At 43.6% G+C, this 17,095-nt stretch overlaps 1 protein-coding gene across 2 annotated transcripts in view; it reads left to right on the top strand.

The window, feature by feature from the left end:
• Window positions 1-11,217, top strand: part of LOC138492754 (zinc finger protein 850-like) — a 70,654-nt gene extending 59,437 nt beyond the window's left edge. For both annotated transcript variants that reach the window (XM_069620134.1, XM_069620135.1), the window contains exon 2: window positions 5,130-11,217. In XM_069620134.1, coding sequence (XP_069476235.1) covers window positions 5,822-8,188 — 2,367 coding nt within the window. In that variant the 5' untranslated portion in view covers window positions 5,130-5,821 and the 3' untranslated portion in view covers window positions 8,189-11,217. The remainder of the gene's footprint in view (window positions 1-5,129) is intronic.
• Window positions 11,218-17,095: the final 5,878 nt, after the last annotated feature.

Raw genomic sequence — 17,095 nt, 5'->3', positions numbered from 1 at the left:
GGGAGGGAAATGAGAGAAGAGTCACCAACCACTAATATGGAGGGGCAGGTGGACACTGGAAGATGTTGCATGTGTATTACATCTAATGTAGCTATGATATGGCATTTTTAATGCGCCTGTACACAAGTGTTTCTAGGCGGGCAGTGTTTCTAATGCTCCTTGATAACAGCTTCAAACACACTTCGAAATTGCTCCCCCCTACAGAGTGGTGTGTTGCAGTTTATACAGAGTACTGCTGTCTTCAAAAGACATGGATCCACAACCTCTTTTATCGCTTGAAAGGTATCTGGTGGGATTTTGTGGCCCACAGAAGTCGGCTGTGTGGTTACAATATTGGCTGAGGAAGATGAGGTGGAGGAAGACAGCCTACTACTTGCTAAGAAAGGAACCTTTCTGAAAGCATTGCGGTGGTTGGATTTGGTGTGGCGGCGCATGGAGGTGGTCCTGTAGAAGTACTGTCCAGGTATTCCGTGACTGAGTACAACACTCAGTGGCTTTAGCCTTTGGTACATTCCCAACAGTGGTAACAAACTACCACACCCACGATTCTCTCTGGGTGCTAGAGGTAGGCACTTCCTCTACCACATCTTCTAGGTCCTGTTCATTGTCTTTGGAAGTACTGCGCTTTTCTTTTGTTGTGTAGGTCCTCCAGCTGGTGGTGGTGGCTCTTAGGGAGGAGGGATGGCATTAGCTGATGAAATTTTTAAGATAAATAGCAGTTTTGCTAATATTCTTCCAAGTATGTGCTGTGTGCTGGATTGTTAATGGATAATGAGTAAGAATAGGTCTAGGATCTGTGCAAGGGTACATTTTGAGCTAGAAAGTTCCTAAATCAGCTGAAAAGTGCAGTTCTGAACTGTTTGCAAAGCACAGTCCCATTCGCGGAGACGTGGGCATACCACACGTGTGACACTGTCCCGATGGTCCACGATGACGCCAGACTTTCATGGACGTCAACGGACAAAAAATGCTGGAAAAAATGTATAGCATTGTTAAAATGATGCTAGAAGGTGGTGAATGGCAGAGTTTTAAGGTGAAACTTTGTAAATTGGACAAAAATGTTGCTATATTGAGGTAAGTATAATATTAGTAAGTTGTAGGAAATTAGCATGCACTGGTAACAACCAATGAAATTCACTGAAAAAACTTTGTTAAAGGGAGTTTATGGTTGCAAGTAAAACCGAAAACCCCCAGAAATTCACCAGTTATGGTAAGCTAAGCAACTACAACTCGCACCACCACGTGCACTGTTCAGACTTACACCCAGGACATGGAAGATAACATCACAAATGTCATTGATGACATCACATATGAAATTCATTTTGATAAACAGACCCTGCAAGGGGTTGAGTTTATAATGTTGGAAACAAGATGTTATGGGTGATTGGGAGAACTAACATGAACTACGTAATGTATTAAATAATGTTCTCTTGTAAACAAATCATTATATTCTAGTGTTGTTGTTAGTAGAGGAACCTAAATATACATACATATAGGCAATGGTTGCAGCATGCACCATAGAAGTAAATAGTTTTAATCTGGTAATTTCCGATAGTAAAATAATGAATGCTACCTTATGAGAGTTTTGAGTAATGTTAAACATGGAATAAATAGGTAACAATTGAAAACGTACCACAAACATGTGTTAGTAGAAAAAATACATATACAAACGCATAATGCATACAAATTAGAGGCACATACAGGGACACTAAAGTAAGAAAGAAACAGCACCAAAAAATGGCAATAACATTAGAGTTAATCATCATGTACACACATACATGATCTTTGCCCCATGTATGTACACTATGAGCTCAGATTAACCTCTAAGGAAAGTACTTTAAGAACAATACAAAGGTTAATGTGTAGATATATAGCACCATTTACATTTTGGAAATTCTCATTGTCAGTAAAAACAAAAACTAGCCCAATCAGTTCAGTAAACAAAAACAAATGGCCCAGATATCTGATGTCATCAATGAGATTTGTGATGTTATCTTTCATGTCCTGGCTGTTAGTATTAGCAGTGCACAGTGGTGGGACGAGTTATGGTTGCCTAGGAAATCCTGAAAAGTAGAGAACTCTGATTCTGTGTTTGTTACTCCAGGCATTCTGCGAATATGAGACTTTTATTGTAAAAGAGACTTTGGCGCATAAGGCCTGGGTATTTGTATCCTGAACTGATTCCTCATGCTCGAGTGTGTGCTAAGCTCAAGTATCCCACCTTGCCCCGTGCAGAAAACTTGGGGAGGGAAGCTAATTATCCAGCTGTCCTGACATACTGTTTCTTGAGCCATTTCTTTTGCATCCATCATTTTCCCACACCATTTGTTATTAGAAGTAAGGATTGGCAAGAGGTTTATTAGTATTGGCCCTTTTTATTTTGACAAGACTCAACTAGGACTGCGCTATTTTTTACTTTGATGGTTGTAGCCTTTCTCCCATCCTTAGATTTACCGTTAGATAGGTGTTCATCCAACTCATTACAGTTCAATAAACACCCTTAATCCGTGTACCACTTGTGTTGGTCTTCCTTCATGATACCATGCCTTCCTTACATGTGGTGTCAGGAGTGGGATGTAACTCAATGGATATTAATAGGGGAACCCTAAGATTTCAAAAACGTAGTAATCGAGCCTCAGTCCCCTCAGTTGCAACCAAAGAATCCATTGGCTTAGACATATGTAGTAGTAGGGAAGCTGCCATCCCTCCTGGAAAGAGAGGACTAATTCCCACTGACCTGGTCCTAATACCCCTAAACTGGCTGTTACATCAGGATGTCCCCAAAATGTGGCCTTGCATGGAAATATGGTTTAGACATTTTTGCAGGAGTTATAGACCCGGACTTTATATAAAAGTTTTAATACAAAACCCTGGGGCAAATACGACCCAGAGATAAATTATCCCAGGGAATTCTTGAAAATGCTTTGTTTCCCCACTTTGAAGAGGAGAGGGAAGTTAAGGAAACAGAGAGAGTAGATCAGCGTGTTGGAGAGGCCGATAAGAAAACTGACATTAGTCCCCCCGGCACCCCTGAATGATGAGGCAACTATCCTCCCTGATTTAGCATTTGCCCAGCAAAATGATCCAATACTGGCTGAGGCCTTCTTACAGGTAATAACTGAGGGTTAAGGCCTAAGAAAAGGCAGCCCCTTTTTCTTTTTGAAACAAGGTCTCCTTTATCGGAGAGAAACGGGAAGGCTTGACTGAAACCCAGCTGGTGATACCCAAGACCCACCGGAAGATAGTGCTGGAAATAGCACACTCCCATTTGACGGGCGAGGGGCACACTTGGGGCAGTCCGACTCAAGCCCACATTAGTGGGAAGGTCTGTTGGCTTGGTTTACATGTGGATATAAAGAACTTTATCCAAACGTGTGAGATGTCAGAAAACCAGCTCACATATTACTTTACTGGCACCCTTGAACCCACTACGCATAAACAAAGTCCCCTTTTCCCAAATAGGCATGGACATCGTAGGTTCCTTAGAAACCTCGTAATTGCGGCATAAATTCATCCTGGTGATTGTGGATTATGCCACCAGATACCCTGAAGCCTTCTCCATGAGAACCAGCACTACCCTGAAGCCTTCTCCATGAGAACCAGCACTACCCAACAGATTTTAAAACATCTGCTGCCCTTCTTTTCTCGAGTAGGCTTTCCTAGGAGATTCAAACAGACCAAGGAAAGAATTTTATGAGCAAACTGATTGGAGAGATAAAAGAATCATTACATATCGCCACTCTGAGAGCCTCAGTTTACCACCCCAAGACAGACGGATAAGTGGAGAGATTTAATAAAACCCTTAAACAATCCTAAGGAAGTGAGGGGAAGGACTGGGATTGCATGATACCCTGGGCCCTATTTGCAGTAAGAAAAACTCTTCATGCATCTACCAGATTCTCTCCGTTTGAATTACTCTACTGTAGGGAGCCCCGAGATGTATTAGATAAGCTCATAGAAACCTTGGAAGAAAGAGAAGAAGCACCAATCAATACATCAGTCCCAGGCTGCCACCTGACTAAGTGATCACATGACCCTAGTTCGAACCTTGGTACAAACACATATAGAGAAAGCCCAGACCAAACAAAAACAAGACATCATCAAAAGGTGAATCTCCGCGGGTCAGAAAGTGTTGGTCCTCTTACCCACCTCTGAGAATAAACTATTCTCCGTGGCACGTACCTTCTGAGATAATGAAACTCACAGGTGAATGTACTTATAGAGTAGCCCAACCAGACAAAAGACCCATCGCTATCATATTAACCTGCTAAAGGAATGGAAGGAAAATCCAACGGCCTCCACATCTTCCATACTAGCCTGTTTGGTACCGAGGAAGTTGCTAACACAAATCGTATTCCACAGAATCTCCCAAAGGAGAAACCGAGAGACCTGGACGAGCTTGTTAGTTCTTTCCCAGATGTATTTTGCAAAAAGGCTGGTAGAGAATAGGGCAGGTACCATTGTATCAGAACCCCAAAGGGAAAGATATTCCATCTAAAACCCTATTGACTCCCAGAATCTAGGAAAAAGATAGTAATTGAAGAAGTGGAAACTATGTAAAGAGCCAACATTATAGAGCCCTCTTCTAGTCCCTGGCCCTCCCTGATCATTTTGGTAACAAAATCCGACCACTCCTAGCGGGTTTGTATCGACTTCCGACAGGTTAACACAATTTCTGCTTTTGACGCCTACCCCATGCCATGGATCGACGATTTAATCAATAAACTAGGTAGTGCAGTGTTCCTATTTACCTTAGACTTGACAAAACCAGCCATGACCGACTGACAGGTTGGCCATTTCTTAGACTTCAGTGACCACACGTCACCACATTTTGTTAATCCTGGCTGTGGGCTAGTGATTCACACCTTTATTAATGTATGTGCCATGTGATGTGGGAATTGTCAATGTGTCTCTTGGTTCTTGATTTCTGTTTTAATCTTTTCCCTGATATTGAGGGCACCTTTACTCTATTCATTTAACTCGGTGCCCATATGAAATCCTGAACTTCTACTGAAATGTCTTAAGCTGAAAAGTGCCTGTTTAATTTTTCACATTTTCTATTTAAAACAAGAAATATGTATTTATCTCTTATGGAACACTAATCCTGTTTTTCCTTTTCTTTCAAACAGGGCAACAAAGCAGGAAGCATGGAAAACGGTGAAATGGTTTTAAACGTTTTTGTTTATTAAAAAACGTTTCCTCTGATAGCTAGGGTCTTCGAAACGTGTTCTTGCTCGTGACAGTCACTCCAAGCCTCAAGTCGCTTACTGTGGGAAAAATATTTCACAGACTGAAGACATTTTACAACAAAAAAAGGTGCAATATTAATGATTTTGGAGGAAACATCTAGTGCCTATGCCCAGTCAGTACCAATCAATGGTGAGGTCCTCTGTGTTGACTACACTGATGAGAGGCTAATAAGAATTGCTGCCACTTTAAAGTAGAGGCTGGGCATTGTCATGCATTGCACCCATTCAGTAAGAGAAAGGTACTCAACACAAGATTTGGACTTTATGCTTCAGAATCAATGGCGCCCCTGCTGTGGTGTTGATGTTCCAGTGGCAGCTGCTAGGATTAAAGCCCAAAAGCACGAAAACCACAAGTCTAGAAACTACTTTGGACATGGAACGGTTGAAATCACAAGCTTTCTTTTTATTTTCAGACTTGCCTGTTCTGGCTGAGGATTGAGGTTCTGTATTGACATTCATGTGTACAAAAATGCACCTGACTTGGTGAGACCAACCGTGAGATTAACATCATTATGTCAATGTTTTGAATTGAACAAGGAGCTCCTTTTTATTCAAAGATTGACACCCTCACAATGGAGTTACCCTTAGAATTTTCTGAATGTGAAACAACTTTCAATGAAACTGGTTATTTATCGCAACATCAGAGACTTCTCACCGAAGAGAAAGAACATAAACATTTTGAATGCTGCAAGGCTTTTACAGAAACAAATAATCTATTGACAAATCAGAGAAATCTTCCTGGGGAGAAACCATATGCATGTACTGAATGTGGTAAGGCTTTCAAGCGAAAGAGTGATTTATTGATTCATCAGAGAATTCACACAGGGGAAAACCCATATACATGTTCTGGATGTGATAAGTCTTTCAAGCAAAAGAGTAATTTAACGATTCATCAGAGAATTCACACTGGGGAGAAACCATATCCGTGTTCTGAATGTGATAAGTCTTTCAGTCAAAGGGGTCAGCTATTGAGTCATCAGCGAATTCACACTGGGGAGAAACCATATACATGTTCGGAATGTGAGAAGTCTTTTGCGGAGAAGACTCATCTTTTGAGACACCAGAGAAGTCACACTGGGGAGAAACCATATGCATGTTCTGAATGTAGTAAGGCTTTCAAGGAAAAGAGTAATTTAATGATTCATCAGAGAAGTCACACTGGGGTGAAACCATATGCATGTTCTGAATGTGGTAAGGCTTTCAAGCAAAGAAGTCTGCTATTGAGTCATCAGAGAATTCACTCTGGGGAGAAACCATATACATGTTCTGAATGTGATAAGGCTTTCAAGCGAAAGAATGAACTATTGAGTCACCAGAGAATTCACACTGGGGAGAAGCCATATACATGTTCTGAATGTGATAAGGCTTTCAAGCAAAGGGGTCAGCTATTGAGTCATCAGAGAATCCACTCTGGGGAAAAACCATATACATGTTCTGAATGTGATAATTCTTTCAAGTTAAGGGGTCAGCTATTGAGTCATCAGAGAATTCACTCTGGGGAGAAACCATATACATGTTCTGAATGTGTTAAGGCTTTCAAGCGAAAGAATGAACTATTGATTCATCAGAGGATTCACTCTGGGGAGAAACCATATACGTGTTCTGAATGTGATAAGGCTTTCAAGCAAAAGATGCAACTATTGTGTCATCAGAGAATTCACACAGGGGTGAAACCATATAAATGTTCTGAATGTGATAAGTCTTTCAAGCAAAGGGATCAGCTATTGAGTCATCAGAGAATTCACTCTGGGAGGAAACCGTATACATGTTCTGAATGTGATAAGGCTTTCAAGCGAAAGAGTGAACTATTGAGTCATCGAAGAGTTCACACTGGGGAGAAACCATATACATGTTCTGAATGTGATAAGGCCTTCAAGGAAAAGATGGCACTATTGTGTCATCAGAGAATTCACACTGGGGAGAAACCATATACATGTTCTGAATGTAATAAGTCTTTCAAGCAAAGGGGTCAGCTATTGACTCATCACAGAATTCACTCTGGAGAGAAACCATATATATGTTCTGAATGTGATAAGGCTTTCAAGCTAAATGGTCAACTTGTGATACATCAGAGAATTCACACAGGGGAGAAACCACACACATGTTCTGAATGTGATAAGGCTTTCAAGCTAAATGGTCAACTTGTGATACATCAGAGAATTCACACAGGAGAGAAACCATACACATGTTCTGAATGTGATAAGGCTTTCAAGCTAAATGGTCAACTTGTGATACATCAGAGAATTCACACAGGGGTGAAACCATACACATGTTCTGAATGTGATAAGGCTTTCAAGCAAAAGAGTGAACTATTGAGTCATCAGAGAAGTCACACTGGAGAGAAACCATATGCATGCTCTGCATGTGATAAGTCTTTCAGTGTAAGGGGTAATCTATTGAGTCATCAGAGAAAGCACACCGAAGAGAAACCATATGCATGTTCTGAATGTGGTATGGCTTTCAAGCAAAATTATCAACTTGTGATGCATCAGATGAATCACACTGGGGTGAGACCATATGCATGTTCTGAATGTGATAAGGCTTTCAAGCAAAAGAGTGAACTATTGAGTCATCAGAGAATTCACACTGGGGTGAAACCATATGCATGCTCTGTATGTGATAAGTCTTTCACAGTGAATACTAATCTTTTGGCACACCAGAGAATTCACACTGGGGAGAAACCATATGCATGCTCTGAATGTGATAAGGCTTTCAGGCTAAAGAGTAGACTATTGATTCATCAGAGAATTCACACTGGGGAGAAACCATATGCATGCTCTGAATGTGATAAGGCTTTCAGGCAAAAGAGTAAACTATTGATTCATCAGAGAATTCACACTGGGGAGAAACCATATGCATGCTCTGCATGTGATAAGTCTTTCAACGTAAGGGGTAATCTATTGAGTCATCAGAAAAAGCACACTAAATCATTAGATTAAGCTTTCAAGCAAAATGATCAGATACATCAGAGACATCACACTGATGAGAAACCTTAAACATGTTGTGAATGCAATGTCTTTCAAGCAATAAGGTGAACTAGGGCTGCACCAGAGAAATCACTCTTATGATTGATTCATATTTTATTTCTATCGCGCTCGTACACAAGTGTTTCAGAGCGCGACAAGGAAAGGGAGGGGAACAGGGGAGAACAAAACAGCGATCTTACTAGGCCCAGTGACATTGAGAACGCGCAAGTGCATGGGAGAGGGGGGGAGGGGAAAAGTGCATGGAAGGGGGGAGAGGTGGAAAGTGCGAAGCAGAGGAGAAACAGATAAATAACAATAAATAAATAATAAAGGCAACAAACAGTGGTAATGCAGCCAGCAATTTGCAAGTGCTAGGTTTAAGGCATCAGACAGGGTAGGTGCAGGAAGAAAAAGGGGGGGCTGAATGGGTACAGATACAGACCCCAGTGCAAGGGGTGGCCCGGAGGCAGTGCGGGAGGGTGGCAGGATGAGCAGGTACCTGGGCCCAAAGGACAGAGGGTGGCCAGGTACCTGCTCATCCTGCATGGTGCCAAGAGAGAACAGATAAGCAGGGGAGAGGGGGAGCGAAGGCAGAAGAAAAGAGGAAGGTCTTGAGGTGCTTCCAGAACCGGAGATGGTCCTCCTCAAGTTTTAGAGTGGCAGGGAGGCTGTTCCAGAGGGAGGCCCCAGCCGAAGACAGAGATCTACCCCCAGCTCGTTTCTTAGAAAAACGACTGACCCTGAGGGAGTTGGAGGTAGAGGAGCGAAGAGCTTGAGAGGGGAGGTATTTGCGGAGGGATAGCTGAAGGTATTTTGGACCCAGGCCCCAGAAAGCCTTGTGGACAATGCAGAGGGTTTTGAATTTAATCCTTGCATCCACTGGGAGCCAGTGGAGAGATTTCAGAGCTGGAGAGATACGATCCCAGGGCTTGAGGCCAAGGACAAGTCTCGCAGTCCGGTTCTGGATTAGTTGCAGAGGGCGGAGAGTAGAGGCAGGTAGATTTAGAAAGAGGCTGTTACAATAGTCCAAGCTAGAGAGAACCAGAGCTTGGGATACCATGAGCTTCTGGGGGGAGGAGAGGAAAGGCAGAGGAGGTGCAGTCGGAAATTTGACTTTTTAGAGACCTCAGAGATGTGGGCGGAGAAGGAAAGGGTGGAGTCAAAGATGACCCAGAGGTTCTTAGCCTCGTAGGTGGGGGTAGGAGGAGGGCCAAGGGAGGCCGGCCAAAGAGTGAGGGGAAAGGATGGTGAAGGTGTGCCGATGAGGAGGATCTCCGTCTTGCTGGCATTCAGACAAAGATCATTGGCGGCACACCAATCTTGAATGGCAGTTAGGCAATCAGAGATGAGAGAGGGAGAGGAGGTGGCAGAGGGCAGCCTAAAAATGAGTTGAGTGTCGTCAGCGTAGCACTGGAAATTTGAGCAGAAAATGGCAATGCAGTGGGCGAGAGTTGCCAGGTATTGGTTGAAAAGCCAAGGCGAGAGGTTAGACCCCTGGGGAACACCACAGGTAGAGAGGAAGATAGATGAAAGGAAGGACCCAAGTTGGACCTGGGAGGGTCGATCTGAGAGGAAAGAGGTCAGCCAGAGCCTGATCAGTGATACCCAGGTTGACATGGAGACAGTTGAGCAGGGTGATATGGTTGACCGCGTCGAAGGCAGAGGAGCGATCAAGTAGGATGAGGACAGAGGGAATGTTAGAGTCAAGGTTGGAGAGCAGATCTTCACGGATATTCAGGAGAGCAGTTTCCGTGCTTCTGACAGCTCTGAAGCCAGACTGGGGGTCATGGAGACAGCCAACAGAATTGGAATGAAGGTTAAGCTGAGAGATGGCCAACTTTTCCAGGAGTTTGCCAAGAAAGGGAGTCATGGAAATTGGGTGATAGTTAGCTGGACAAGAAGGATCAGCAGTGGGTTTCTTGAGAAGAGGATGCACAAAGGAGTGCTCTTACATGTTCTCACTGTAATGAAGCTTACAAGCATACTGAAAAACCTGTGATACATCAGAGAAATTACACTATGGGTTTGCAGCAAAGCCTGACCTATTTTTACATCACAAAAAAATCACATGGGGGAGCCCTATACATGTTCTAAATGAAGACTTTCAAGGAAATCCATGAGCTCTGGCGACATTGGAAATTCATAAAAGGTGTTGACATGGACTACTCAGATGCCCTAAACATCCACAATTTACAAAGTCTCCTGGGCCCTGCTGTTTACGGAGAGTAAAGTTACTAAACCATATTATCAGACAGGCACTTTGTGAAGTATGATTTATGTATAGGATTAAAGGAAAGTGTCTTGTTATTTGGATTCATGAATAATTGATAACTCGCCAATAAAGTGATTTCTCAAAATGTGTTTTAAGCAGGGGATATTATCTCACTGTAAGATCAAACTACCAGTTATTACAAACTATTCATGATTTATGAAAGACTAAAACGGAAGCAAGCCTACAGGCCCAGTGGCTCCATGCAGGCCCATTGGCTCCCGGTCAAAGAGAGGATCATTTTTAAAACTCTCTCCCTCACACACAAATGCCTCCACGATCTTGCACCTCCGTACCTTGTCCAAAGAATCTCAAAACACACCGCCACCAGACCTCTGAGAAAGGGTTACTCCAACATGATTCTCACCCCTAAGACATGAATGGTCCGTGCTGGGGGGGTCAAGCTTCCCGACAATGGCTGCTTCACATTGGAATGCCCTTCCTCCCCACCTCAGATTGTTTGAGTCCCACCAAGTATTCCGCAAAGCAATCAAAACAAAGCTTTTTGTATGTTTTTCTGCTGTAGATGATTGACCTTGATGTAAAACCTATGTATGCACTTGTTTCATTTGTAATCATGCTATGACTAATGTACCTGTAATGAAGAGGCCTCCTTGGTCACCTGTAAACCCCTTAATCAAAATTTCTTTCAAAAATGTCATGTAACAGTGTCTCGATGCCTCTGGGCTGTAAGTGCGCTATACAAATACAAATAAATAAATAAATACACGTGCATAGGTTTCACACTTCCGGTATTTACTCAAGGGGGGAGGAATATATTATATTGTGCAAAATACTATTACTATTAAATACTTTTTAACCTGTCACTTGCAAAAGGGAAAGTACGGCGCTCATTCAAATCGGCGCACATCAAACCACTACTCAAGGACACGGGAAGGAGACCTGGAAGACCTCCCCAACTACAGACCGATTTCAAACATTTCCTACCCAGCAAAACTACTAGAAACCTACCTCTATAAACTAACACAAGAACATAGAAAAATGCCAGCATGACCGGCACTCCTAGCCATCTGGGATGACCTAGAGACAAATGTAGAATCCGGCACAAACTCTGCCCTAATTCTACTCAACCTCTCTGCAGCTTTCGACACAGTCAACAATGACATCCTCATCAAGAGAATAGAAGAAATAGGAATAACAGACTTATCCGTACTCTGGATTATATCATTCCTAGCAAATAGAACGGAAAATGTCTGGGTAAAACCCTTCAAATATGCTCCACGGGACACCGGCTGGACTACACCAAGGATCATCCCTATCCCCACTGTTCAACATCTACCTGGCTCCGCTAATCAATATCATTAAAAACCAACATTACGTGCTACAACTATGCAGACAACACACAAATCATCTATAAAATCGAAGATACACAGGAAGAGAACACAACGCTGGGAGAATACCTCAAAGAACTCTACGACTGGATGAACTCAAACAGCCTAACACTCAACCCAGGCAAGACAGAAATCATGATTGTATCCAAAAACCTGGAAAATAACACCTATATCCCATGGCCCACAGAACTAGGAACAGCACCCACACCATCGAAAATTGGCAAAAACATGGGAATCCTAATGGACAACATGCTAACATTAGAACCACAAGTAAATGCAATAATCAAGAAATGTTTTTTCCTCCTACACTCAGTAAAAATAATCCTACCATTCCTGTCTTTGACCCATTAAACACTGACAATCATCGTCCTCATCATGTCAAGAATTGACTACGCCAACAGCCTCTACCTTGGAATGCCAGAACACCTACTGAAGAAACTGCAACATATCCAAAATGCAGCGGCCAAACTCCTCCTCAAACTATCACGAAGAGACCACATCACCCCAGCACTAGAAATGTTACACTGGCTTCCAGTCAAACAACAAATCACATTCAAAACCATGTGCACAGAGCAATCCACGGCCAAGGAGCAGAATTCCTACAAAAGAAAATAATTTACCAATCAGAACACTCGGATCATGCAATGATATCCACCTTGATCCAAAACCTTACACAAAGAAAAAGCGAGGCGGATTCTCCTCTCACCTTGCAGCAAAAACCTGGTATGCCCTCCTGAAAGACATCCGCAATACAAAGGACCACCTAAAATTAAGGAAACTACTCAAAACTTGGCTCTTCGCCACAGAAACAAAATTAACCTGGTACCTCCAAAGCCAAGCCCCCTCGCCAGGCTAAATTTAAATACCAACACCTGACAGGAAAAGGAGCACTTAGAACTCATAGGGGGGGGCATCCCCTAGGAACAAAGGGATACGATGCTGTACAGAGCACGATCAAAAAACAACTGATAACCGTAGCAATCTCAAACCTGGGTGGGGGAGGCCCTCACCTCCTGTCCCTCCAACAGAGCACTCGACCGCCTCAGATATAGGCCGCCGCCTCGCGCAGAACCGGGCGAATGCTCCAAAAGACAACAAGACCATAGAAAGAAACACAAGACCGTTGCCCGAAAGGATGAGATAACCCCACTAACCGAACCGCTAAAACCTCATCTCTTGGCACACGCCTCTCAAACGCTAAACAAACACAACCACTCTCCTGCACCCCTGTTAGGCAGAATCCTGTGCAGTTTCCTTAGGGAGCACTACAGAAGATTAAGACTACAGGTATGAGCAATAAATCCCCTTTGGTATCAGTCCGTACCACAAAGATTTAGTTGGTAGCTGTGGCTAAGCAGTCAGACTTCTCTCAAGAGGGAGATGAGCAGTATTCAGGGTTTACACATTAGGGCTACAATACTATGGAACAAGGAAACACTGACCAAAGCTTTTTTATCAAAAAGAATATATATATTTATTTTACACACTCTGATGTTCACACACAAATCACTATTATAAAAGCAAGTTAAATTAGTCAAGAAAAGTATACACAACTCCCTATTTAAATTGTAGCCAAGTTTGAGCAAGAGTGAAAACTGAGCAAAACGGCACAGTGAAAACCAAGCAGAAATGGCACTCTAACAATTTCTCAAAAGGGAGGGAAAGGCCAAGCTATACAGGAATATACTCTTAAACACACCAGCAACACTTCCCAAGAAGATTGTGAACAAGTTAGGCAAGGAAGTACTTTAGCATGTATAATACTGAGGTGAAAACCGAGCAAAATGGCACTTCAAAGTTTAAAAAGAGGGAAGGAAAAGGTGGTTATAAGAATTAGGTGCACCAACACATTTTTATGTGAGAAGCAGTCTAGAGAAGGCAGTTGTAACAGATTTACCCAGAGTCAATAGGCCTGTGCCAGAGTCAGTGGTACAGGGCAAAGTGCCCAGGAGCAAAATGTTCTTGTAGCTGCAGTCAAGTCTTTGTTAAACGATTCGAAAAGGTGGTTGCAGAAGGTGAAAGACAATGTTAGATGATAGGGGCGGCCAAAGGATTTAAAACACCTTTAGTAGTACCCAATGTAAAGGGAGGCCTGGCGGAACAATGTACCTTTAAAGTAGAAGAGGCTCCTGCAGTGGCGATAGTTCCTGGCAGTTCCTGCAGTTCAGGAGATCCAGCAGAGGAAGAGAGGCTCTCGTCGTGGAGGAAGGTTCGAGTTACTGCACTACCCAGGGATGAAACCAGCCGCGGTGCTGCCAAACTAAATGAAAGGTACGCTCCTTTAAATTGTGGTCCGGGTGGACTGGTGCCTGGCTATCCGGTCTCCTAGTGCTTGGCACTGGCGATTCGACCAAGGCAGGTCCGGGAAGGCCATTGGCGAACTGGTTGGCCCCACCAGCTCAAGGGAAGAAGACTCTTGCAGGTGAAGATCTTCTCGAGTCGTTGCAGAAAAGTGGTGAGGATCTGCAGCACGGCTTCACTGGTGGTTCAGTTGTTGCAGATGTTTTTGGCTTCTCTCCTCTTCGGCTTCTTAGTTCCAGTGGCGACGTCTTTTCCTCCAGTCCTCAGGACCCTGCTTTTATGCAGCAAGACCCCCATTCATACAGCCTAGCTGTCACTCACACAGTGGGGTGGCTCTCCTGGCGGGAGAATCCCCCAGCCTATCAGGTCAGAGTGCGACTTGGGTTGCGTAGGCAACCCTGTCCAGGGTGCCTATTCCCCCTCCCACACATCCTGTCTACCCCAGACTCAGTGGCGCCGAAAGGAGGGCTTCTGTGCAAAAGCCCGCCAAAAGGACGAACAAAGGATCCCCGACCTGGGTTAGGACTATAGAGACAGACACGAGAAAGAAAATAAATCAAAATTCTGGCAATAAAAACCTACCGGAGTAAAGTTAATATTAAAATAAACCGGCAGTATATTAGAGGCTGTCAGTAAATGTGGTAGCCTCGAACAATGGGAAAATCCCATAGGAAAATGTTTGCGGTCGAATATTTTTGGTAGTAACCACTGCCACCAGCCAGAAACTTTTGAGAGAGGGACTGTACGGTACCCCCTCGAAAAAGAACACCAGGGAAAAACTATTAACCCTTCCCAGTACCTCCATAGTAAGATGGGTTGTACTGTTTTTGTTCATAAGATTTGACTAGTAAAGCCAATGGGGACTTTACATGCCTTGGGAGACGGTAGTCAGTCCCAGGGTATGGAGTCTATGTTTGGGGGTCGCTACGACACCCCTGTGGTACGGCACGGAGGGTGCTGTGTCCCACACATGAAAAAGATGATTCCTATGAGGGTGTGAAAAACCCCATAGACCATAAGCACACAAGATAGCCTAAAACACACACTAGCAATCTGCCTAAGAGTGGGAAAAAAGGGTCTCACTCTTAGCAGGAGAAAAAAATAAACCCCTCAAATCCAGCAAAGCTGCTGGGGGACTCTATAGGTAAGGAAAATTAGCCATAGAAGAGAATTCACCCTAACACTCCCCCCCCCACACCCCAGACTAAGGGACAGGAGGATCTAATCCACTCCTAGATGAGTCTCTTACCTCTAGTCGGTTAAAAATATCCCAGAGAGACCATCAGCATTTTGGTGGTGACATCCTGACCTGTGCTCAATGGTAAAATCAAACCCTTGGAGGCACATTGACCATCTTAGCAGTTTTGGGTTTTCCCCTTTCATTTGCATCAACCATCTCAAGGGTTGGTGGTCTGTCTGAATGGTGAAAGTAGAACCATACAAGTATGGCCTAAACTTCTTCAGAGACCACCCAATGGCAAAATATTCTCTCTCAATAGTTGCCCACCTTGTCTCAGGTTCCTTCAGTTTCCTACTGATGAAGCAAATTGGGTGTTCCCTACCTTTCTCATCCAGTTGACTAAGGACTGCACCTACACCTGTATTTGAAGCATCTGTCTGCACAATGAATGGTTAGTGATAGTCAGGAGCTCTTAGAACTGGAGCTTGACAAAGGGCTCTTTTTAGGCTTTCAAAGGCCTGATTGCACTCCTCATTCCATTTGACCTTTTTTTAGAAAACTTAGGAGAAGAGATTACATTCAGTGGAGAAGTTATGGTCCCATAGTTCTCAATTAAATTCCTGTAATACCCAGTGTGACCTAAGAGGGCTCTCACCTGGGTTTTGAGTAGTAGGTGTTGTCCAATTTTGCACATCTTCTATCTTGCTGAGCAAAGGCCTTATTTCACCACCTCCTACCTCATGCCCAAGGTAGACCACTTTACTCTGACCAATTTGACATTTGCTTGCCTTTATGGTCAGTTGGGCCTTCTCAAGAGCCTGCAAAACATATCCTAGGTGGTCAACATGTTCTTTCCAAGTAGAGCTGAACACTGCAATGTCATCCAAGTATGCCATGCAGAAGTCCTCCATCCCATTCAGAACCTGGTTAACCATCCTTTGGAATGTAGCAGGTGCATTCTTTAATCCAAAAGGCATAACCTTAAACTGGTATAAGCCAACTGGGGTGGAGAATGCAGTTTTCTCCTTGGCATGGTCTGTCAGGGCTATTTGCCAACAGCCTGACGTGAGATCAAATGTGCTGAGGAACTTGGCTGAATCAAGTCTATCCACCATCTCATCTGTCCTTGGCAAAGGATGGGCATCAGTCTTGGTGACTGCATTTAGAGCTCTATAGTCCACACAGAATCCCAACTCCTTGGATCCTGCCTTTGGTACTAACACAACTGGGCTAGACCATGGATTAGTAGAGGGTTCGATTACCCCAAGATGAAGCATCTTGTTGAGCTCTCCTTTGATGTGGGTCCTTACATTCTCTGACATCCTGTAACCCCTGCTTTTGACCCCCAGTGTTTATGTCATGCTGGCCCCAAGGGGTCAAGCCTGGTGAAAGTGAAAACAAGGGGGCAAATTGATTTAACAAAACTTTGTACTCCTCCTGTTGTTCAGAAGTCAGATTAGAAGAGAGATTAACTCGTTCTATTTGCTCATCTAAAGGCTTGCCTCTGAGAAGTTCAGGCAGAGGTTCACTCTCCTCCTCCTCTTTAGCTGAAGCTAGAAGCAAAGCTCCCAGTTCTGGTCTCGAGACATAAGTTTTTAGACGGTTGGTATGAAAGACTCTAGGAGCCTCCTTAGAATTGCCTAAGTCCACCAGATAGTTCACCTCTCCAAGTTTCCCCACAAACTTGAAGGGTCCCAACCATTTGTCCTGCAAGGCCCTCTGCCTTGTTGGTACCATAACAAGAACTAGCTGGTCTTGAGCGAACTCAACCATGTTGG

Source organism: Ambystoma mexicanum, chromosome 10 (genome assembly GCF_040938575.1).
Source record: "Ambystoma mexicanum isolate Mex_15411 chromosome 10, UKY_AmexF1_1, whole genome shotgun sequence".
NCBI classification, from domain to species: domain Eukaryota; kingdom Metazoa; phylum Chordata; class Amphibia; order Caudata; family Ambystomatidae; genus Ambystoma; species Ambystoma mexicanum.
The sequence above is the reverse complement of the archived record's forward strand: the minus strand, read 5'-3'. Positions and strand labels throughout refer to the sequence as shown.